This window comes from Suricata suricatta, chromosome 6 (genome assembly GCF_006229205.1).
Source record: "Suricata suricatta isolate VVHF042 chromosome 6, meerkat_22Aug2017_6uvM2_HiC, whole genome shotgun sequence".
Taxonomy (NCBI): domain Eukaryota; kingdom Metazoa; phylum Chordata; class Mammalia; order Carnivora; family Herpestidae; genus Suricata; species Suricata suricatta.
This window is the reverse complement of record NC_043705.1, coordinates 42,147,194-42,171,486: the sequence shown is the minus strand read 5'-3', so window position 1 is coordinate 42,171,486 and position 24,293 is coordinate 42,147,194. Positions and strand designations below refer to the sequence as shown.

The following is a 24,293-nucleotide window of genomic DNA, read 5'->3' as shown; positions in this document are numbered from 1 at the left end:
TTAATCTAGTTTTATACATTAACTTGAAAAATGAACTTTGCTGGTTTAAGACTTCATTAACTGTAGGGAAGATAAGGGCGCTGGTAAACACTCATTTGACTTGAACATAAGATGCTAATGATGATGGAGGGCACTTGAGGGGAAGAGCACTGGGTGTTGTATGGAAAACAATTTGACAATAAAATATTACGAAAAAAAAATCATAAGGAAAAGAAGATATGTTTACAGACTGTACTGTATTTGTAGACAAAAATCTGGGTATAAGTGGACCCATGTGTTTGGAACCCGTTGTTTAAGGGGCACCCATAGTTCATCATTTTAATAGAAATAATGAGGACAAAGAAAATTACTTTTTAAAAGCTCCTGTAATTTACTGATTCTTTGAACATAATTCTGAGTTATTTATACCATTTGATGCAACTGGTAAACTTTAAAACACAGCTGTCACTGAATCTGAGAACTAGAATGGACATGAATAATTGTCTAGTCCTGTTCTGTCATTCCGTTGAGACCTAAAGGGGTGAACTGACTCAATTAGGTTTGTCCTGATGGTGCGTGGCAAGGACAACTCCAGCTAAGGTTTGGTTGTTGCTCTGCTCCTGGGCCAGGTGCTACATCATTGTAGCACTATTATCACAATATTTTTGGTACTAAGAAGGAAGGAAATGGAATAAATATCCTAGAGAAAAGAACAGGAAGCACATTTCAACACTCAGTGCTGTATTTTGTAGTTTGGCTCATAATATGAAGCAAAAGCAATTGTTTGATTCCTTGTTTCAGATCTCTAGTTTAAGGGATAAATAAGTAAAACAAAAAAAGTGTTGTAATCATCAAGAAATCTGTTTTATCCCCTGTGCTGTAAAGATGATCTCTTCAAATGTAATATGTTGTAGAAGAAAATCACATTCTCAAGCTCTGTCTCGTTCTTTGTTGACATATTTTCCTTCTAAGTGTGACTGAGAATTGTGACTTGTTTTACAGAGAACTTAATTCTACCTTCTTGACAGAGTAACTAAATAACAACATAATTGTTTTTGGAAATAAGTGGGAGCAGAAGCCTTGGTTCTCACTAGATTTTAGAATCCTAAAGTGTTTCATGGATTAAGTAAATATAATCCATAATGATAAATGCCATTAAAAATCAACATAAATTAAAAATTCTTGAGGTGCCTGGGTGGCTCAGTCAATTAAGCGTCCAACTTTGGCTCAGGTCATGATCTCACGGTTCATGGGTTCGAGCCCTGCGTGGGGCTCTGTGCTGACAGCTCAGAAGCTCAGAGCCTGGAGCCTGCTTCAGATTCTGTGTCTCCCTCTCTCTCTGCCCCTCCCCTGCTCATGCTCTGTAACTCTCTGTCTCAATAATAAATAAACATTAAAAAAATTAAAAAAATTCTTTTTGTAAGTTACTTTTGATAAAGATGTCTTATTAGGAAATTTCTAGTGCATAATGAAAATCAGTTGTCCACAGAGTCAATGAAAATGTAATCATAATAGATTGGTTTTTTTTCTGCGTGGGGAATGCATTGAATGAAAAGCTCATACAGAAGAATGAAAGTATGAGAATTCAAAAACATTTTTTTGAAAAAAAAAAAAAAAAGGAGAGTGTAGACCTTGACCTACCAGAGATTTAAACTTAGTATTAATTGACTGTATAACATGGCACAGGAAACCACTAGTAGCACAGTGGGATAAAAAAGAGGGTTCAGAATAGAATCAAGAAAGATACCATGTAAGATAACTTAATATTTCAATTCATTGAAATAAGGGTACCTTCCCTCCAACCATAAAAAAATTCTAGAAGTAGATTAAAATATTTAAATTTTTTTAATGTTTTATTAATTTTTGATACAGGAGAGACAGAGCATGAGAGGGGGAGGGTCAGGGAGAGAAGGAGACACAGAACTGGAAGCAGGCTCCAGGCTCTGAGCTAGCCGTCAGCACAGAACCTGACGCGGGGCTTGAACCCACGAACGTGAGATCTGACCTGAGCCGAAGTCGGAGGCTTAACCGACTGAGCCCCTAGATTCAAATATTTAAAAAATTTTTCTAAAATATTACAGGAAGACTTTGATAAATATTTTTAATATTTCAGGATGGAGAAATCTCCAACTTCGTTCCCCTAAAGGAGAAAACCCTGAAGCTATAAAAAAAAAAGATATATTTGTTTCATTAAAACATCATCATCAACAGTGAAACCTTCATGTAGCCAGAAACTACATAAACAAATTGATAAGCCAGGAGAAAACATTTCTAATATATTTTCAAAAGGATTAATATACCACATTTATTCATTCAGTACACTTTTATTAAACACACGTATTTTATATGTCAGACATTGCCCTCAGTTGTGGGGTGTACTGAAATGAGCAAATTAGACTCACTTTCCTGACTTTGACTTAAATGCCAGATTTAATCATTTAAAAAATTAAAAGACTACCTAATAGAAAAATGTCAAGTGTCAGATGTGTAAACGAAAATTACTAAAGATGAAGATAGCAACATGCAACAAGATTTAAGAGATACCATTTCTTGAATGCAGATTGGCAGAAACAGGATAGTAACATCTAGGGATGGGCAAAGGTAAGGCAGTATGCTCATATACTGCATCTGATTTAAATATGCTGATACTCTCTAGAAATCCATTCTGTCAAAAATAAATAAAAATATTGGTCCTTTAGGCTTTTAAAATAAGACTATTTTGAAACAACAAACTGGAAACATACATGTCGTCACTTAGAAAACAGTTAAGTAAATTATGGAGCTCACTCATTCATAAGAATGGGCTAGATCTATAGGTTTTCGCACAAAAGACGTCCATGCTATGTTCAGTACAAAAACAAGTTGAGTAATGTGTACAATAGGATTGATCTTATTTCTTTAAGAAGGAAGCAAACAACAGCAGTAATAATACACATACATAAAAAAAGGAAAAATCTATATATGTATGTATATGTTTGATAGATATGTGGGATTGGAGAGATACTGGGCAGGCTTGTATATACTTCTGCATTTAGTTTATTACAGTGTATATTATTACTTACCTAATTAAAATAAGCAGAGGAACTGCTCACCAGCTTGAGTCAGTTAATAGGCATATTTACTTCTGTTTTTGAAATATTGAAATATTGGAACTCACAACCCATGTCTTCATTCCATATTAAGTAATGTATAACATATTGTGTATTAAGTTTAATTGATAATTACTATGATAATTCAATAAACACAATAAATGCAAATCTTTTTTATTAACACTTCCCACTCCCAATATGCTTGATCAGGAGTAACATGAAGGCTGGGTGTCAGCAGAGAATAAAACAACAACAATGATTAAAAATATGTGGATATTGTCTAAAAGTATGTTTATATTTATAGCTATAAGGTGCTATAATGAGTACTTGCTGAAGAGACCACAGTACAGATTCCAGATTATATTCTGAGACTAAGTACCTGAGGGACATATGCCATTTTGCATAGCTTCCTGGGGTCTTGATTTTGCTCCAGTTTCTTTCTAGCCTTAGAATAGATTGAGCCCCAAATTTGTTGTAAGGGATTATCCAAGGGGCCCCTGAGTGGCTCAGTCCACTGATTTCGGTTCAGGTCATGATCCCAGGGACATGGGATTGAGCGCCATGTTGGGCTCCATGCAGAGGATGGAGTCTGCTTAAGATTCTCTCTGACTTCCTATGCCCCTCTCCCCCACTCATGCTCTGTCCCTTTCTAAACAAACAAACAAACAAAAAAAAAACCAACTATAATTACTAGAAAAAGATTTTCTGATTTCAGTGGGTGAAAAGTGAATATTCACTTTTGTGCAGTGATACAGAAAGAGAAAAGTAGGAGAAGGGACAATGGTTATGAGAGTAAGACTGAGTTTTTAAGACTTTTAGAAGGACTGGCAGGAAGCCTAGGGTACTAAAAAGATGTGGTGTAATTATGTAGGAAGGATACCATATGTGAACATTTCATTTAATCTAGGGAAGACTGATGAAGGGGCGGATGTCTAGATTTTTTTTTAAGAGGAAAATATTTTGCAGGATTTTTTAACATGTTTTGACATCAGGACTGTATCTTTTCTCTCCATATAATGCTTTTCATGTAGCAAACAGTACATATTTGCTGAGTGATGTAAAATCATACTAGAGCTCCAAGGAGTGAATTATGCGTATTGGGCTTGGGTTTACCAGTATTTTTGATCATATGTTTGTCATTAATGTAAAATCCATTAAATTCACATAATGGGACAACTTGCTAGTCATATCTCCAGCAAATACTTATTGAATGAATAAAATATAATTTTTTAAATATAAAATACAGTTTTAAATTTATTTTTCTATCAAGTGTGAAGGTTATAAATAAAAAAAATCTCAAGGCTGTCATTAAGACTGTCTTCTAGGTGGAAAAACGCATTCACTGTCAAATATTTGAGATGTAATAACCTTTAACAAAACCAATTGATTACTACACGCCTTTCTCCCTTTTCCCCCCAGTGGAATGAAACAGTTGAGCTTTTTCGTGCTAGGATGCCCTTACGGAAACACCGCTGTCGTTTCAAAAGTTACGAACGCTGCTTCACGGCGGCGGAAGCCGTGGATTGGCTGCATGAGCTGTTGAGGTGCAGCCAGAACTTTGGCCCCGAGGTGACCCGCAAGCAAACGGTCCAGCTGCTGAAAAAATTCCTCAAGAATCATGTTATTGAAGACATCAAGGGAAAATGGGGTCAGGAAGATTTTGAAGACAATCGTCACTTGTACAGGTAAAGGCGACAAGTAAACTTTAAAGGGGAGGACAAGTGGCTCTGGTCAGTCTCTTGAAACTGCCTCGTGTGAAAGAACCTCTCTTGTCCACTTGAGTGCTGCTTGTCCCTGGGATTTGTTGAGGGAAGACCTGAGCGTGTTGTCACAGTAAAGCCCATTGCCATGTTCTCGGGTCTGTAGAGTGCCTGGCCATGTTTTGTTGCAGTGAGTTTTCAAAAAGGACATCTTTTCTTGCCTTTTGCACATCTGGGAGGATGCCCACAGTGGTTCAGTGCTTTTAGAGAATATAAAAGGGTGAAACAGCTCTGGGGTGGGGCCTCTCTCGCAGGGAGAGTTATGATTCAGGGGGCTAGTGGCACAGTGGGTCTGATCTTTAGGCACATCTCAGAGCCTGTAGGAAGCATTGTACTAGAATTCCCTAATGTACACCTGCTTCTCCCCAAATGTTTTGGCTTATGTATTAGTGCTATTTTGTGATTGGACACTTACCACCCGATCACCCTAAGAAAAACATGCTTGTCTCTGGGCTCAGACTTTCATTCTCACTACATGCTAGGTTGTTTTACTCCTGGAGGCGGAGGGGACCTACCTAAGCATCCGGGACGGGGAGAATACTAAAGAGGAATGAAGCTGTACGTGTCGTGAAAAGAGGAAGTGTTGAGTTATTGACAGGCCCACCAGAGGGCTGAGAACCTGAGAGGGATTAAAAGAAGAAGTGGAGAATATGGACCCTTATTATTTGGTTTCTTTTACTTCAAGAGAAAATTAGGCATGCTCTTTCACTACATTTAGTAAGGGAGTTTGGGGCCCCTGGGACTCCTAACTTTGAGCAGAGAAACCCTATTTCTTCCCTGAACTATGTCTTTGGCTACTTTGTGGACTAGCTGCTGAGGAAGGTTGCAGAGCAGAGTGAGGGTGGCCACTGGCACCAAGGCTAAGACCACACACTATTGCACATTTAGCATTGAACTTCTTTATGGAGTTTCGTCGGCAGTCTCCAGCTTCTAGACATTGAGACTGTGGTGGAACATTTAGTTGTTTCTTCACTTGGCAGTTATTTCTGGTGTGCTCATCCAACTTTTAATTAGGATCTTGGGTGATTTGAGCTTATTCTGAGACTGTAGCGCTTGTTAGCATCAGGCAGTGTAAACTCCAGCCCTGGTTCTGCATGCCATACTTCACTGGGGATTTGTAAGTGTTCTTTTCTCTTGGGAAACTGTAATTGCTTTACCCCGTCACAACTTAGATAGAGCACTTCTAAAAGATTGTCCGGATGAGTAACTTCCAATCTGTTCTTTTGTGACCTTACATTGGGTAACATCCATTGCGTCCCAGGAGGCTTTCGGGGTCCTCAGAAGAGGGAAATGGGAGTATGCTCTAGGAGCCCAACCCCCTGCGCTGCCAGAGCATGCTTCACGTCCGGGTGAAGACTTCATCAGGTGCTTCGCTTGAAAACTCAGGCAGAGTGCATTTGTCCACTAAATAGTGGTTTTCTCTTCACTTTCTCTAATACTTGTGAATCATAAAGGGAGCAGGATTTTCTTCCGTTGTTGACCAGCTGAAAACTCATAGCTTTCCATTTGCCTGAGTGGAAGTCCTATAAGTTAACCAGTGGTGTTTGCCAATTTCTTACATTACTCTGGGATGAAATCTATTCAGACACACAAAGCATTTGTTAAGGAGCATGTGCCCTGAATTGAGAGTGAGCTAATGAGTGTGGCGGCAGCTGTCGCCACGTGCAGCTTCCGGGACCGGAGCTCGGATCCTCACAGCTGTGTGCCGGGGCTCCAGGGGCGGGGAGCGGGGCGGCGGCTGCCCTGCCTGCTCTGCTTGTACCTGCTTTCCTAGCAGAGTAGTCCTGCTGCTGGCTTGTAATGGAAGCGGATGAAGGGGATGAGGAGCAGAGGCAGGTGAGATTTGAAAGCAGGTGGAGAGTCAGTAAGGGGGAGAAATTCCACAACATGCTTCTAAATATCAAGCTTTAATGGATGGGAAGGGCCTAAGTAGTATCAAGGAGGCTGGAGCGGACAGCCCAGGATCTTCCTGGCACGTAAGGAGCTAAGGTAGTCACAATCGATGATGGGCTGACTTACCACATTATTGTCATTTAATTCAACATCTGTCGATGTAGTATATTATCCTAAATTCACCGTCTGTCGATGTAGTGTACTATCCAAATTTTAAAGATTAGGAAGTTAATAAGGCCAAAGTTAGTAACTTCTGAAGAGTCAACTCAGCTGGTAGTAAAAGAGTTGGGATTTGAATTGAGGTGTGTGTGTCTGAAGCCTGTGTTCTTGTGGAATGCTGTATTGCCTCCATTTCCATAACATGAGGTTATCTTAAGTCATTAAATTAGTGATTGGATGAGTAAACACACACAGTAATAAACAAGATGCATTTGATGTGGCCAACTTGTGTTTATATACTTATAGAAGCTGTCTTCAAGAAGTCGTCAAAGGATGACTGGATGGCTCAGTTGGTTAAGCGTCTGACTTAGGCTCAGTCATGATCTCATGCTTCATGAGTTTGAGCCCAGCATCGGGTTCTCTGCTGTCCATGTAGACCCTGCTTTGCATCCTCTGTCTCCCTCTCTTTGCCCCTCCTCTGCTCAAGTGCTCTCTCTCTCAAAAATAAATAAATATTGCAGAAAGACAAGAAGTTGTCAAATAAAGGAAGGTAAACATAATCAACCTAAGCACTTACAAATAGAGCAGAAGGTGGGTGGTTTCTTGGGTTTGTGAGTTAGAGAAAGCTACATGAAATACCAAAGGCTCTTATAGCATTTTTTTGAAGACAGAAAATACACACACACGCACACACACACATACACAGTATATGTGGGAGAATTTTGTAACAGAAATCGTAAGTTAACCTTTTATTTTGGAATGTGTCAAATCTAATTTCTAGTTTTAAAAGACTGGTGTCATATTTCTTCTGTGACCACAATTACATTTATTAACCATGATTTTTTTTCTCGTGAATCAAAGTATAAGAAAAGAAAATGAAAGGAAATAGTGAATTTTAGTGTGTGAGGAAGGAAAGCAAGACCCTGATATCTGAAAGTTCATCGTTGTCAAAGATGTTGCAGAGAACTGCCCAGAGCTCATTACCAAACTACATCTTTCTTGTTACTAATGCCAAAATTTGGAAGGAGTTCTGAATTTGCTGCTACTGCAGACCCTTTTAGATTTCATCGAAGGGGCTACATTGTTGAGCCAGATGCTGCCATCTGTGTCTGACAAAGTTTCCTGGTCCTGGACCTCTATTGAGGAGAGGCAGTGATATATATTTGTATGAGAAATTTCAGTTTATGAAGCAGTTTCCCTTCCATAATCTCCTTTGATCTTCACGGCAACCCTGGGAAGTGGACAGGGTGGATATTTCATCGGAAGAGAACCAAAGATGTTTCTCTTTAAAACCTCTAGACCAAACCATCTAGTTAAGGAAATACCATACTGAGCATCGAATGTGTCCATTTATTTATGTGAACAGGCAGTTATATAGGAGTATTTAAACCTAATGTAATGAGTCATATAAATATTGAAGTGGGCATTGTGATTGCTTATTTGGGGTGATTTAATGAGAAAAATGTTTGTCCTGTTGTGGATTTTTAGGAGGATGAGGTTTCTGGTCTGGTGAGCTACCTGGGCCTTGACCTGTTCTCATTACCGACGCTAGCTCTGCTGAATAGTGTAAGTGGGAAGGTGTTTGCTGCTCACAGACAGAAACTTACTGGCTCGGCTTTAGTGCTTGAGATCTGATGTGCAGGGAACCACTTTTTAAAAAAATTTTCCCTCCCCTCCCTGTCCCCTTTTTTTCTTCTTTTTCTTTCTTTGTTTCTACCTCTTTATGTGTGTCTCATTCATGTTCCCACTTCTTTGTCTTCATTTCCCTTTTTCTTTCCGTTCCCTTTCCTTCATATTTGCTTTTTTTTTTCCTGGCCTATCTCCAAAATACTGATTTTAATTTGAAACAAGAATTTGTTACGTAGATATTGCTAGCTCTACTGAATAATGTTACTTTCACATTCTTAATTTAAAAAAGCAAGAATCGTGCTGCCCAGTTTTAAGACTTACTACATAAAGCTACAGTGACGGAGACTGTGTTATTGGTGATGGAGTGGATGCTTACATTGGTGGTCCAGGATCACACACAAACTTGGCCGCTTGATTTTTGACAGAAGTGTAAAAGCAGTTTAAAGGAAAAAGAGTAGTCTTTTAAGCAAATGGTGTTAGAACAATTGGATATATATCCTCTATCTTCAAAAAAATGAACCTCAGATGCAAACTGCATACTTTATGCAAAAATTAATTCAAAGTGAATCATAGATTTAATTAAAAAAATTTTTTTACATTTATTTGTTTTGAGAGACAGAGAGAGACAGAACGCAGGTGGGGGAAGGGCAGAGAGAGAAGGAGACATAGAGTCTGAAGCAGGCTCCAGGCTCCAAGCTGTCAGCACAGAGCCCAACACGGGGGGCTTGAATTCGCAAACTGTGAGATCTTGACCTGAGCTAAGTCGGACACTTAACAGACTGAGTAACCCAGGTGCCCCAGATTTAAATGTAAAAATATAAAAAATTTAGAGAAACCAGAGATCTTTATGTCTTGGGGTTAGACAGAGTTTTTAGACATGACACCAAAAGCGTGATTCACAAAAGAAAAAAACCAAGATAAATTGTACTTCATCAAAATTCACAACTTTTGTTCTGTACAAGACACTATTAAGAGACTGAGAAGATAAGGTCCAGATGGGGAGAGACTTTTTGCAAGCCACATGTATGATAATGGACTGGTATCAAGAATATATAAAGAACTTACAAAACTCAACAATAAGAAGACAGCCCAATTCGAAAATGAACAGAACACTTAAATCGACATTTCATTAAAGATAACTTGAGAGCTACTGACTTCTGAAAAGATTTTTATCATTGGTATTAGGGAAATGCAAACTAAACCATACTAAGGTATTACTATATCTCTATTGGAATGGTTAAAATAAAAATACATATTAATGGCCAGAGAAGATGCAGAACAATTAGAAATCTCATCTGTTGGTGGTAGGAAGCTTGGATTGATTATCACCGTGGAAAGCAGTTTGGCATTTTCTTTTAGAATTGAACCTATACATACTGTATAACTCAGTATTCCCATGTTTGGGCATTTACCCTAGAAAAGTGAAAACTTATTTTCACACAACAGGTTGTACATGCATATTAATAGCAGTTCTATAGTAATTGCCAGTAGCTGAAAACAAACCAGATAGATGTTCTTCAGTGGGCGAATGGATAAACATTTTACATCTATACAATGGAATGCCACTGTGTGGGTGGGCGGGAGGAGATGTGACTATAAAATCAGAGAAGGAGTTTTTGGGAAAAGTGGAACTGTTCTGTTTCCTGATTGTGGTGGTTATACAAATGTGTACATATATTAAAATTGGTAGAATTGTGTGTTAAAAAAACATCAATTTTACTGTTTGTTGATAACCTTTTTTTTTTTTTTATGCTGGAGATTTGAAGATCTCCATTTGTACCTCTGGCTAAAGAGATGTGAATTTACATTGTTTAGGTCTGTGGCTCTTTAGTCACATCCTGGGGTCCTGGGAAAAAATTTTCATTATCCCTCTGAATGGAACACTTAGGGACCTCACCTTCAAATTAATGGGCTATTAGCTCCCTCTAGTGGGCATCCTGTATTCCCATAGTAAACTCAAAATGTGTGTGTGATTTTTTCTTTTGTTTTTATTCTTTTCGTCAAATCCTGGGTCGTTGTCCTGTGATAATTGGATATGTTTTGTAGTCTTCATAGGCACCTGTTTTTTCATCTATACAATTACAAGATGGCCTAGATTTTTAAGGACTTTTAAGATTCTAAATGTTTATGATTCCAAATATTGAGTACTTATCCCATGTGTTTGTCAATCTAAGGCAGTGAAGGAGATAAAAAAAAAGAAATGTAACATGATTCTTTCCGTCCCTAATTTGGCATTCTCTAGAGAGGTAGAGTATACATATATGAAAAAGATAAGTAGCAAAAACAAGGTGTTATTTAATTAATTAACCAAAATGAACCAGAACATATAATAAATTATAGGTGGTATACTGATAGTCCTTGGGTTGACACACATGTTTTGTTTCACTGGCCTAGTGTTTTTAGTCATTAAAATGTTTTCATCTCATTTTTACTTTTCAATTTTGGGTATTTGGGGAAGATAATACTATAATGTGGTTCAAAATTTACGAAGTTTTATAGAGTATATGCAATGAAAAATCTCCATTTCACCTCTCTTCTCCAGCTACCCAGTTCCTTTCCCCAGAGGCTCCTCACAGTATGAGCTTTGACGCAGTGTCTTAAGAAATTGTGAACCTGAAAGTCTTTTGTTGGGCAGACCCACTGCAGTTGCTACTCTGGCTGCCCTTCCCTTCCGTGGTACCACACTGTGTCATGGTGATGTTTCTGCGGAGCCACTGCAGGATTTGTGTTTGTGACCCACTGGCTGTGACCTCATGGAGCAGGAGGTGGGGGGCGTCAGCCTGGGTCCTGAAAATGCTGTGGGATCTGGCTAACGAGAAGGGATGGGAAGGGAGAGGCTATTTCAGGCGACAAGGATAGCAAGACTGTGGGGCTCTTGGTCAGAAATGTCTGCGTGGGCTTTCCTAGGAGAGGAGAGGAGTCTGGCTTGGCTGGAGACATTTTAGGTCGGGAAGTCAGAGGGAGAAGTTTGGTGCAGTTTCTTAAATATCTGGCTGTGGAGTAGATTTTAACTTAAAATTTATTTTTAATTGAAGTATAGTTGACATATAATATTATGTTAGTTTCAGGTGTATGACATAGTGATCTGATAGTTACATATATTACAAAATGCTTACCATGGTTAGTATAGTTGTCACCATACAAAGTTATTACAATATTATTGATTATGTTTGTTATGCTGTACTTTTTATTCATGACTTATTTTGTAACAGGAATTTTATACCTCTTTATCTCTTTTGCCTGTTTCACCCATTTCTCTCCCCTCTCCCCTCTGGCAAACACCAGTTTGTTATTTGTCTCTATTAGTCTGTTTTTGTTGTTGTTGTTTCTGCTTTGTTTTCTTTTCAGGTTCAGTGTGTAAGTGAAATCATGCAGTATTTGTCTTTCTCTGATTTATTTCACTTAGCATAATACTCTCTGGGTCTACCTGTGTTGTGAATGACAAGATTTCCTTCTTTGTTATGGCTGGAATCCTTCCTTTCTCTCTCTCTCTCTCTCTTTCATCTGATTAATCCATCTGTTGATGGACACTTGGGCTGCCTCCATATCTTGGCCGTTGTAAATACTTTTGCTATAAACATAGAGGTGCATTTATCTTTTCAAATTAGTGTTTTTGTTTTCTTCAGGTGAATACCCCAGTGTGGAATTACAGGGTCATATGGTGGTATTTCTTTAATTTTTTGAGATACGTGCATACGGATTTCCACAGTGGCTGTACCAACTTACATTTCCACCAACACTGCCTGAGGGCTCCTTTTTCTCCACGTTTTTGCCAATGCTTGTGATTTCTTGTCTTTTAATTGTAGCCATTCTGATTGGTGTGAGGTAGGATCTCATGGCTTTGATTCACATTTCCCTGATGATTAGTGATACTGAGCATCTTTCCATGTGTCTTTCGGCCACTGCTATGTCTTTGAAAAAATGTCTATTCAGGTTCTCTGCCCATTTTTAGTTGGATTATTTGAGTATTTTGCTATTGAGTTGTAGTTCTTTGTATATTTTGGGTATTAAACCCCCTATTGGATATATCATTTGCAAATATCTTCTCCCACTCAGTGGGTGGCCTGTTTGTTCTGTTGATATTTTCCTTTGCTACGCAAAAGCTTTTCAGTTTGATGTAGTCTCGAAAGTTTATTTTTGTTTCCCTTGCCTCAGGAGATATATCCATAAATATGTTGCTAAGGGTAACATCCAGGAAATTACTGCCTATGTTTTTCTTTGAGGATTTTTATGGTTTCAGGTCTCACACTTAAGTCTTTAATTCATTTTGAGGGTTTTGTGTGTGTGTGTATGGTGTAAGAAAGTGGTTTAGTTTCATTCTCTTCACATTTGCCTGTCCAGTTTTTTCAGCACCATTTATTGAAAAGACTACCTTTTCCCTGTTGTATGTTCTTGCCTCCTCTGTTGTCTATTAGTTGACCCTATACGCTTAAGTTTATTCCTGGGCTCTCTGTCCTGTTCTTTTAATCTATATGTCTATTTTCATGCTAGTACCATACCGTTTTTATTACAATAACTTTGCAGTATAGTTTGAAATCTGGGCTTGTGAAACTTCCATCTTTGTTCTTTCTCTGGATTACTTTGTCTCTTCAGAGTGTTTTGTGGTTCCATACAAAATTTAGGATTACTTGTTCTATTTAGTTCTGTGAAAATTATCATTGGAATTTTAATAGAGATTGCATTGAATCTGTAGATTGCTTTGCATAGTATGAAATTAAATTTTTAAAAAATTTAAAAAAAATTTTATTTATTTTTGAGAGAGAGAGAAACAGAGCGTGAGCAGGGGAGGGACAGAGAGAGAGACACACACAGAATCCGAAGCAGGCTCCAGGCTCTGAGCTGTCAACACAGAGCCCAATGTGGGGCTCGAATTCAAGGACAGCGAGATCATGACCTGAGCTGAAGTTGGATGCTTAACCGACTGAGCCAACCAGGCACCCTTTTAAAAACACTTCTTTAAGTTTATTTATTTATTTTGAGAGAGACAGAGACAGTGTGCGTAGGGGAGGGGCAGAGAGAGAGGGAGACAGAAAATGCCAAGCAGGCTCCTCTTGGCCAGTGCAGAGCTGGTATGTGGGGCTTGAACTCACAAAACCATGAGATCTTGACCTGAGCCAAAACCGAGAATTGGACGCTTAACCTACTGAGCCAGCCAGCTGCTTCTCAACATTTTAATCATATTAGTTCTTCCAATCCATGAGCATGGTGTATCTTTTCATTTGTTTCTGTTGTCTTTAGTTTCTTTCATCAGTGTCTTAGAGTTTTTAGAGTGTGCTTTTTACCCCCTTGGCAAAATTGATTTGTAGGTATTTTATTCTTTTTGGTTTGTGGCTATTTTGAGGTTCATTTATAATATCCTAAATATATAGCAGGCTTTATTAAGTCTATGGTCACTTAAGTTAGAACACATTTTAAAAACACGACATTTATATTCTCCCATCTGCATGGTTTATGTTTATGATGTCATATTGTACATATTTTTATGAATCCCTAAATTAAGTTTCTAGATATATTTGATTTTACTACTTTTGTCTTTATTTAACCTTCATACTGGCTTTACAGGTGATTGAGGTAGTACCTTTCTCTGTTTGCTTTTACTTTATATTTTTTTCAATTCATAATTGCCTTATAATTAATGGCCTTTTCCACTTAAAGAAGTTCCTTTAACATTTCTTGTAAGGCTACTTTAATGGTGATGAACTCCTTTAACTTTTGTTTATCTAGGAAATTCTCTGTCTCTCTTTCAATTCTGAGTGATAACCTTATTGGGTTGAGTAATCTTAGCTGTAGGTTTTTTCCTTTCAGCTCTATGAATATATTATACCACTCCCTTATGACCTACAGTTTCTGCTGAAAAATCAGTTGATAACCTTAGGGAGTTTCTGGTGTTTATAACCACAGTTGACCCTTGAACAACACAGGGTTTGACTGCATGGGTCTACTTAAACGTGGCTGCTTTGCAGTACAATGTTATAAATGTATTTTCTCTATGATTTTCTTAATAACATTTTCTTTACTCTAGCTTACTTTATTGGAGGACTACAGTATATAACACATATAATACACAAACTATGTTAACTGGCATCATCAGGTACAAGGCTTCTGGTCAATGGGGGGCTATTCATAGTTAAGTTTTGGGGAGGTCAAAGTTAGACTTGGGTTTGGGGTGCATGAGGGCAGTGAGTGGGGTGTCAGTGCTTCTAACCCCCACATTGCTCAAGTGGTTCATTATTGCTTTTCTGTTGCTGCTATTAAGATTCTCTTTTTAGGGTCTCCTGGGTGGCTCAGTCCGTTGAGCGTCTGACTTTGACTCAGGTCATGATCTCATGGTTTGCGGGTTTGAGCCCCTCGTCGGGGTCTGTGCTGACAGGTCAGAGCCTGAAGCCTGCTTTGGATTCGGTCTCTCCCTCTCTCTCTGCCCCTCCCCTGGCCATGCTCTCTGTCTCTCTCTCAAAAATAAAAAATCTTTTTATTTTTATTTTTAGGCATTTTAATTATTAGGTGTCTTATTGGGACCTAGATCAACATTTCTTTCCCCAAGTTAGGGAAATTTTCTTCAAATAAGTTTTCTGTGCCTTTCTCCCTCTCTTTTTCTGGGACCCTTATAATATGAATTATAAGTATGCTTGTACCATAGGTCCCTTAATGTGATGTGGTCCCAGAGGTCCCTTGGTCTGTCATCAGTTTTTAAAATTGTTTTCTTTTTGCTCATCAGCTTGGATACTTTCTCTTATCCTGTATTCCAGAGTGCTCATTTGTTCATCTGCATCCTTTAATGTGCTCTTGATTCCCTGTAGTGTGTTTTTCATTTCAGTTGTTGTATTCTTCAGCTCTGATGGTTCTTTTTTTAATATTTTATCACTTTGTTGAAGTTCTCACTGAGTTCATCCACTCTTTTCTCCAGTCTGGAGAACCTCTTTATGAGCATTACTGTGAACTCTTTATCAGGTAGATTGCTTATCACTGTTGTATTTAGTTCTTTTTCTGAGGTGTTGTTAATTGGTTCGGAGGATGTGCCTCTGTCTCCTCATTTTGCTTGACTTTGTGTGCATGTTTCTGTGAACGAGCTGGTTTTGGCTGGCTGAGTGCAGCCGGAGCTGGAGCAGCTGGAGGGCTCTGCAGTGCGGACATGCCGGTGGGATGGCTGGAGCTCGAGCAGGCATGGGCCGGGACGTTTCCCAGTGTGGACAGTGCGGTGGCAGCCTTGTTGGGCTGGCTGGGGCTGGGGCAGGTGTGGGCGGGTGGGGGGGGCCCACCTTAGCAGCACAGCTGTAACTGGTGTGATCTAGGGGCCCAGGGCTGAGGCAGCGGGCTGGCTAGCGTGCCTTGACCCTGCCTTTCTCTGTGCTGGTAAGGTAGGGGAGGGACAAAAACAATGACTGTTGCTGGTAACCATAGTCTAGAGAGTTTGAGCAGTTCCCACACTGTTCAGTGGGTGCTGTATGGTTAGTAAATGCGATTCCTCCACTTACAGTCTAGTTAGTTGCCCTTTCAACTGCTTTTTTTTTTGCCATGCCTCAGGTGATGCGAATCTGCTGACGGCCCTCTGTTCCTATCCCTTCCTTCTGCAGCTTATAAGGTCGGGGGGTGGTGTTCTCATCGTCCCCTTGTCCCTGTCTCTTCTGCCCATTCTCTGTGTGGTTCCTCTATCCTCTGATGTGCAGAAGCTGTTCACTGACCCTCAGTTCTTCAGGAGGAATTGCTGTATATGTCAGTGTAGATTCTGTGTGTCCCTGGGAGGAGGTGAGTTCAGGGTCTTCCCATGCTACTGTCTTGGACCCCTTCCCTCACCCCTTCACAACTGGAATCTTTACTGATGTTTAGCGTTTTACTGACGTCTGGAGTGTAACTCTAACCTTTGTCAGAGTACCTGTCAATCTGTAAGTCCTTGCAGTTCTTCCAATAGAACTGTGGTTAGCATGAACATGCTCCTATGTCATGGCTCTGGGCATGTAGAGCCTCGGGAGCTGGATGAGTCCCTCAGCGTCTCTGTACCCACACCTCCCACAGAAGTCAGGAACGAATGTTCAGGTTACTGCGGCATTGCTGTGGGGTGATGATGAAACACATACTGGACATTTCACCTCTTTTGCTGCCAAGCATTGTAAGCTCCTTTTCTGTTTTGTGAGATTCCTGTTTTTCTGATCCTTAGAGGGAGGCAGGGCCCGGTCTTCCTGGTAGAAGCCAAGGTCGGTGAGATTCTCCCTCTTTGTGCCCCCAGCAGTTAGAGTTTGGGGACCTGTCCTGCCCTTGGCGGTCAATACGCTCCTACCTAGGACTTTGAATCTCAAGTGAGAGATGCAGAGGGGAAGGGACAGCTTGGGATTTCTTGGGACAGCAGTGGCAGCTTGCAGGAGCAAGGGCAGCACGCAGAGGCCGTGGTGCCAGCAGTAGCTGACACTAGACTGTCCCTTGTGGTTCCTGCTGGGGGTGTGCTGTGGCTTCATTTCTCCCTCACATTTTCCCCCCTCCTTTCTGATGCTAGTTCTCTAGCTCTCCTATTGCTTTTGTGACCTACTTGGATATTTTCAATTATTTTTTGTGGTTAAATTAGCCATAATTGGTTTTTGCAACCCATAACTCAGACTGCTATGACAGGCAGTGCCTGTTGAAGGAGCAAAACTGGGAAGTTCTTTTGGGCCGAGGAAACGGTGCCACAGTGCTACAGTTACGGTGTGTATAGACTGGCCGAAAGGTAAGCCGCGGTGCAGTCTGTCCGAAGCTGCGGGGATGGATTCCAGCCGAGGACCCAGCTGTCCAAGCGGTGCAGGAGCAGAATGCACGACAAGTAAGCAGTAAGCTGGTTGCACGTGGCCTTGGGCAGAGGGTTCTTTCTATACCAGTCTCAACTCATTCTGAGGTTACGTTATTGCTGCCATCTTTGGATGGAAAACATGCCAGGGAAAGTAGGTGTGTTAAGCAGAGTGTTGAATAGACTGTTCTGACTCACAAAAGGCATCTACTGGTTACTGACAAACTTTTGTGACATCCTATTTTAGGCTTCTGGGTGATTACCTCAGGTTAATTTCAAGCGTATGTTTTATCTTTCTACCCTGGCCATTGTGTGTGGTCATATTCCCGTGTTTTGAGTTTTGTGTCACATTTCTTTTTCCCTTGGCTTTGTGTTTGTTTATTTCACCAATTGGTCTTCAATTCTTTTTTCCTTTAATCCTTACCCAAGTTTCCTCCCTATGAATTCATAATGCCTAGTGATTATCATTAATAGAGAATGGAGCTTCATCAGTAGAGAATCCAGAAAAATCAGTGAACATAGCCCACTGAGCACTCCCCTTAGAGGAAGAGAAAGTTTTTTGGCCAGAGAAGGTAGGTTGAACAGGAGTAGTTCTTAAATACCGTTGACCAAGAAACAAAATGATCCCCTGGGAATCTACCAGTTTTTGTCAGTTACTCCGGGCCAGGAGTTTCTGAGAAGAGTGGGGACTTACCTTGAGGTGCAGGCTGTAAGAGGGGACATGTGAGGGGTGCACAAGGGTGGGGCTGGCCACTATCTGAATTTGATAAGCCTGCAAACTAGCAGTGGGAAAGGCCTGACAGGTGTTTCACAAGAGTGTAAGAAAGCATAGTTTGTTTCAGCATTTAAAAAAAAAATTTATTTATTTTGAGAGAGCATGTGCAAGCTGCTGAGCAAGTGTGGCGGGACAGAGAGAGAAAGAATTCCAACCAGGCTCTTCACTGTTAGCACAGAGCCTGACGTGGGGTTTGAGCCCATGGACTGTGAGATCATGACCTGAGCTGCAGTCGCACGCTCAGCTGACTGAACCACCCAGATGCCCCTGTTTCAGTGTTATTATGCAACTGGTGACCAGTCAGCATTTCACCACTTGTGGAAAACTGGCTTCTTCTTGGCGCTGGTCTTTGTTTGTTAAGGTCCTTGTTAGTTAGATCTCAGGTGTGCTGTTTCTCGCTGTAGTCTTTTGCTTCCCTTTCTCTTCTCAGGCATCTAGGAGTACCTACTCTATGCCAGGCACAGTGCTAAACACTTTGGATGTATGACCCTTGCTTCAAAGAGCCCCAGTTTAGTTAGGAAAACAGGTAATTCTGAATTCATTATCACAGATGTCATGATTAGTGTGTGTTGTCAGAGGACCAAGGAATCAACTCTGCTTGCGTAAGTCAGAGAATGTTTTGCTCCAGAGATGACGCTTGAGTTCAGTCTTGATGCGTCAGCGGGTGTTTGCCAGGCAAAGGAGAGGGGTCATTCAAGGTGAAGGGAATTGCTTATAAAAGTGGTCAGAGCAAGTGAGCTTGAAAGCTATAAGAACGTGTAGGGTGTTATTAGGAAGGGTGTGGTGGAAGATAAGGCTGTGAAAGAATTTGCTTTCATCTGTGTCCCCCACACCTAGCACAATGCCTCGTATTCATGGAGAAAGAAGTTCAAAGGTTAGTAAGTGAGGAGGTCCCTTTTTACTGAGAAGGAGTTAAGCAATAGTCACTCCTCCTGTTCCTGAGTTAGAGTGGCTCAGTCTTTTCCCACATCGAGTGAGCTGCAGTTAAGTATAATGTGAAGTCAGTAATGGAAGGACTGTAACAAACAGCTTGGAGTGAGACAGGCCTGGGTCTGTTAATTCAAGTTCTCTGAGAAAAGAATAAGATGCTACAATGGGACTAGATGTGAAAGGAAATTAATGCTAGTATTTGGGGTATGTCTGGAAAGGTCAAAAGGGGAAGGGAGCAAGGGGCTGGGACTCTGCTGCAGGTGTGATCTCTGGGAAAGCAGAGCGGAAAGAATTGGGCAGGAAGGACCTAAGACGAGAGGATGCAGTTCTGAGAAAGTCTTGGCCAGGCTGATGGGGAGTCTGTGGAAAATGGTTGCTTTCTAGAGGAGTCCTCTGTCTCCTGGTAGCATTGTCCTGGCTCCGTTTTCCACTCTGTGCTCACTGATGCGCTGGAAGCATCATGCCGAAGCACGAAAGGTTAGAGTCCGAGGGGCTGTCTTGGAGGCTGCTGGCCCCTTGAAGGGAGGTAGGAAACTGTGTGCCTCCATGGCCGGCATAGCCAATCACTGGTGCTACACACATCTGCTTCTCTTCACGTGCCTATGGGACTTTCTTCCTGAGGCGACATGCAGGAGATGGAAATTCCTGGGAAGAATATAAGCCTTGTTGCTTTAGCCAGTCTTATGGCTACAGTTGGTCCTCATCCTCTCTCTTTCCCACTGGCCACTGTAAATTTCCTCACCCTCAGCTATCACCTTGACAAGCTCTGGGTATCTTACCTCGTAGCATGACCCCAAAGTTCATTCCTGAAAGTGTCTGCACCTTTCACAGCCTACACTTCTTAGGCTGATGTTTCTGTCCATACCCATTTACAGTTAGAGTGGGGCAACGAAGTACCAAGAGGGGCCATGGGTCTTCTTGCCTCCACAGGCGAGGAGCAGCCCACCCTCCTCCTGCTGATCAGGGTCGGTTACCTCTACCATGGCAGCAGCCTCTCTTCTTGCCTCTGCTCCCTGCCGCAAGGAGTCTCAAGTGCACTTGCTATGTCTCCTGGCAGGAAGACTTGCTTCTCTTCTGGGGGCAGGACCTTTAACTGCAGAGCCAAGGGTTTTGGGGATGGGTCACTGCGAGGGATGGTCAATAGGACTGTTCTTACTTCCACTCCTAGATCTTGGACTGTGTGCTCTTGTGGATAGGGGACACAGTACCATATAAAGTCCTATGACTTAATTTATATATTGTTCCACTGTCCTGTCTGCCCAGCTTGTCTCCAATACAACAGTCTTGATCACTGCAGATGTATAATAACTCTCAAAATCAGTTGGTGGAAGTCCTCTTTGTTTTTTTTTTCAAAATTATTTTGTCTATTCTAGTTCTTGTGCTTGTCCACATAAATTTTATAATCTCCTTACATATTTCTATAAAAATTTGTCAAAAAATTTTAATGTTATTGTATGAACTCTGTAGGTCAATTTGGGGGATTTGACAAATTAACAAAATTGAGCCCTCCAAATCATGAACATGGCGTAGCTCTCAGTTCATTTGGGTCTTTAATTTCTCAGCCGTGCTTTGTAGCTTTGCACGTACTGATGCTGCACAAGTTTTGTTAGATCTAAGTAGTTCATGTTTTTTTGGTGCTATTGTAAATAATGGTAGTTTGTAAATCCCACACATTTCTTTAAGTTTTAGATATTTTCTATATTTTCTTCCCTTGTAAATGGAATTCCTTTTCTAAATAGTTATTGCTAATAAGGTAAGAGTGTCTCTCAGACCAGATCACATCTCTCCCTTCCTTAAAAACAAACTCACTCTATCCTTTACTCGTAATAGAATCTTTATTCATATGGAGTCAGGAACGATTTCTGATCTCAGAGGTGAAGGCTTCCTTAGTTTGGCAACTGTTTTTTCGAGCTTCATCTTTTATTCTCATTCCCTCAAATACTTTATATTTCTGATACACCTTTAAGCAGTACTGTGAAATACAATCATTTACAGTTTTTCAGCATTTACATGATATTGTACCATATACCGTTACTAGTCATGAACAATACATTACATGGGTACAGAGCACACTGGAACCCAGCAAATAGCTACAGGTTTGCCTAATGCATGGTGTCTTGGTATATGTGCTGCCAAAGCGAGCACACGCCTGGTGTCTTGGAAACCACAGTCTCGGGGAGGTCAGCTCCTATAATAATCACTTTCCGCCTGGCTTTTCAAATTGTACAGAGGCTTAGGTGACTAAGGCAAAGAGGCAGTCTGGCAAAAGTGGTAGATTCTGCAAATTTCTGCTGATGCTAAAGAAACAAATTTAGCGTGTATTATAGGAAGAACTTTGTTAGTGCACTGTGTCATGACTCACCTTTATGAAGATTTATAAACTATGTTTTCTTTGCAGTTCAGATCCCCTAGAATATTTTAATTGATTGATTAGTTAATAAATTCTAATTTTAAATAAATTTGTCAAAAGATATTAAATTCTTATGGAATAGTTTATTACTGTTTATTTTATTTTTAGAAAGACAATGCATGAGCTGGGGAGTGGGGCAGAGGAAGGGAGAGAGGGAGAGAGAGAATCTGCAGCAGGTTCCATACTCAGCACAGAACCCATGAAGGCTTGATCCCACGACCCTGGGATCATGACCTGAGCCCACATCAAAAGTTGGACACTCAACTGACTGAGCCACCCAGGCACCTCTGGAATGGTTTATTTTTAATTGCTTTTTTTTCAACCAAAATTTGGCAATCGAGGTGGCAATGTACGACCTGGATTGCTGTTGTGTTGGATGATGAGCTGGTGCTGATTCCTTTTCTGGTCTCCTTTATTCAGTGTACAACTAGATTATTTCTAAGGGACTTTATCATTTTGGAATCCAAGATCATATTAGGATTAAATTTAGAATTTTAAAAGCAAAGACCAATGTAGCCCACTGGAGGGAGCTCTGCTCTTTTTAAATATTCTCAATTGTACTTAAAATATATGCCATACAAGAGTATATAAACTCTATCTAAATAATTTATATAAGAATACTAGAATGAATATGTTTTCACTGACAATTCGCATTTTCTTTTCCAAGAGGTCATCACTCTCTTGCCTTCTGTGTTAATCATTTTCTTGCTTCTCTTTATTGTTTTAATACTTATCCTTATATTATTTTGGCTTCTGAAATATTTTTCTGTTTTGAACTTTATATAATAGATATTGTTTTGGCTTCTGAGATATTTTTCTCTGCTTTGAACTTTATATAACAGATATCAAAGAGTATGTATTCTTTGCTTTTATTTCTCATGATTTTTGAGATTCATTTGTGTTGGTATATTTGATTATAATTATGGAATTTTCTCAACCAGTTTATGTTTAATCAGTATACCACAGTCCGTTTATCTCTTCCCCTCCCACTGGAGATTTGGGTTGCTTCCAGTTCTTTGCTTTTATAAGCACTGCTGCCATGAACATTTATAGACATGTCTCCTTTTGCACATTTGTAAGAGTTTCTCTAGACTCCCCAGAGTTACACAGAATGAAATTAGTTTAGAGGAGATTGCATATTTTGTTCAACTTTACTAGGTAATGCCAACATAGCATAGTGGCTGTGCTAAGTTTTATCCAGTAGTAGAAAACATTTGATATTGACTGACTTGATCTTTTGCCAATCTGGTTAAGTATGAAATGCTGTCTTGTTGTGATTTTATTTGATTATTGATGGATCAAGTGCCTTTTATATGTTTATTCATCATTCCTGGTTCCGCGTCTGGAAATGCGTGGTTGATGTCTTTGGCCTTTTTTATAGGATTTTTTTCTTATATACTTTTAGGAGTTAAAAAAAAAAAGTATTCTGGATATTAATCCTTTTTGTCCGTTATTTGGATTGCGAAGATCTCCTACTTTTTTCATTTTGTGTTTTGACAAGCAGAAAGGTTTTTTATTTTAATGTAAGTGTCAATCTTTTTTTTTTATACTTTTTGGTTTAAAAACTTTTTTTAATGTTTATTTTTGAGAGAGAGAGAGAAAGAGAGAGAGAGCAACACAATGCAATTGTGTGGGGCAGAGAGAGAGGGAGACAGAATCTGAAGCAGGATCCAGGCTGTGAACTGTCAGCACAGAGCCCGACGTGGGGCTCAAACTCAAAAGCTGTGAGATCATGATCTTAGCCAAAGTTGGACGCTCAACCAACTGAGCCACACAGGTACCCCATTTACTTTATGGTTTTGTATCTTGCTTAAGAAGAGTCCATTTATTACTGAAAGTCAAAGAGATATTTTCTTCTATTATATTTTAAATTTTAAGGTTTTTACTGTGATTTTTATTGATGGTGTGAATTTGGGATTGTTCTGGTATTCTGTTTCTGAGAAATAACCTATAAACAATAGTGGCTTCAAGCATTTTATTATACTCATAATTTTTGTGTGAAGAATTGCAAAAGAGCACATTTGGCAGTTTGCCCATTACCCATAAGGCATCAGTTGGGCTGCACAGTTCACTTCCAAGATGGCTTCTTTATCTGCTTAGAGTTGTGGTTGGTGCCTTTGTGCTTCTTGGCTCCTCTCTCTCTTTATGTGAGGTTTGATCCAGTAGGGCACCTCCACATGGGTTATACTTTTCATGGGATGATGGTGTTAGGGTGGCCACTATTTTTATGTGATGGCTGGCTTCTGAGAGGTTATGTCTCAAGAATGAGGGTCCCAAGAGCAAATATTTACAATAGGCAAGAAGAGGAAACTGCCAGGTAGCTAAGGTCTATGCCTGGAGTCAGCAAAACATTACTTCTGCCATATTCTATTTGTCAAAGCTGCCAAAGGGCCTGTTCACATTCAGTCATCTCATCCTGTTGATTATTTGACCACATCAGAGTTATACTGGGGAAGAGTCACATTGGGGAGAAGTCACATTGGGAAAGGATGGACAATACTGTTGTGGCCCTTCTTGCAAAATACACTTTGGGCACTAAGGCATTCATTGCCAAACTACATTCATCCCCTGCATCATGACTTCTTAAATTTATCCCATTGTGGCATCGCATAGAGGAATCTCAGCCCATAGCCCTTCTAAAATGCAGTTGAACATGTGTCTACCATTCCTTGATTAGGGCCTAGTTCTGCTTTCTGTGAGTGATTGTTACATGGTTCCTGGCTCTTCCCTCTGAAGTCTTGGCTTGGCACACTTAGTCATTTTTCCTTTTCCATAAAAAATGGCTCATGTTTACAGCAAAATAACTTTGTCATATACTTCCTGCTTACAGAAGCTTGAGATTCTTGACTGTGTCTTTTGCATTTTGAATGCTTTCCTTTTTAGTTCACATAGATGGTGATTCTGCTAGTGTTTTTTT

At 40.1% G+C, this 24,293-nt stretch overlaps 1 protein-coding gene across 1 annotated transcript in view; it reads left to right on the top strand.

Moving 5' to 3' along the window:
* DEPDC1B (DEP domain containing 1B) overlaps nucleotides 1-24,293 on the top strand; it is an 85,825-nt gene that overhangs the window by 4,608 nt on the left and 56,924 nt on the right. The window contains exon 2 of the mRNA XM_029941363.1: nucleotides 4,488-4,753. Coding sequence (XP_029797223.1) covers nucleotides 4,488-4,753 — 266 coding nt within the window. The remainder of the gene's footprint in view (nucleotides 1-4,487; nucleotides 4,754-24,293) is intronic.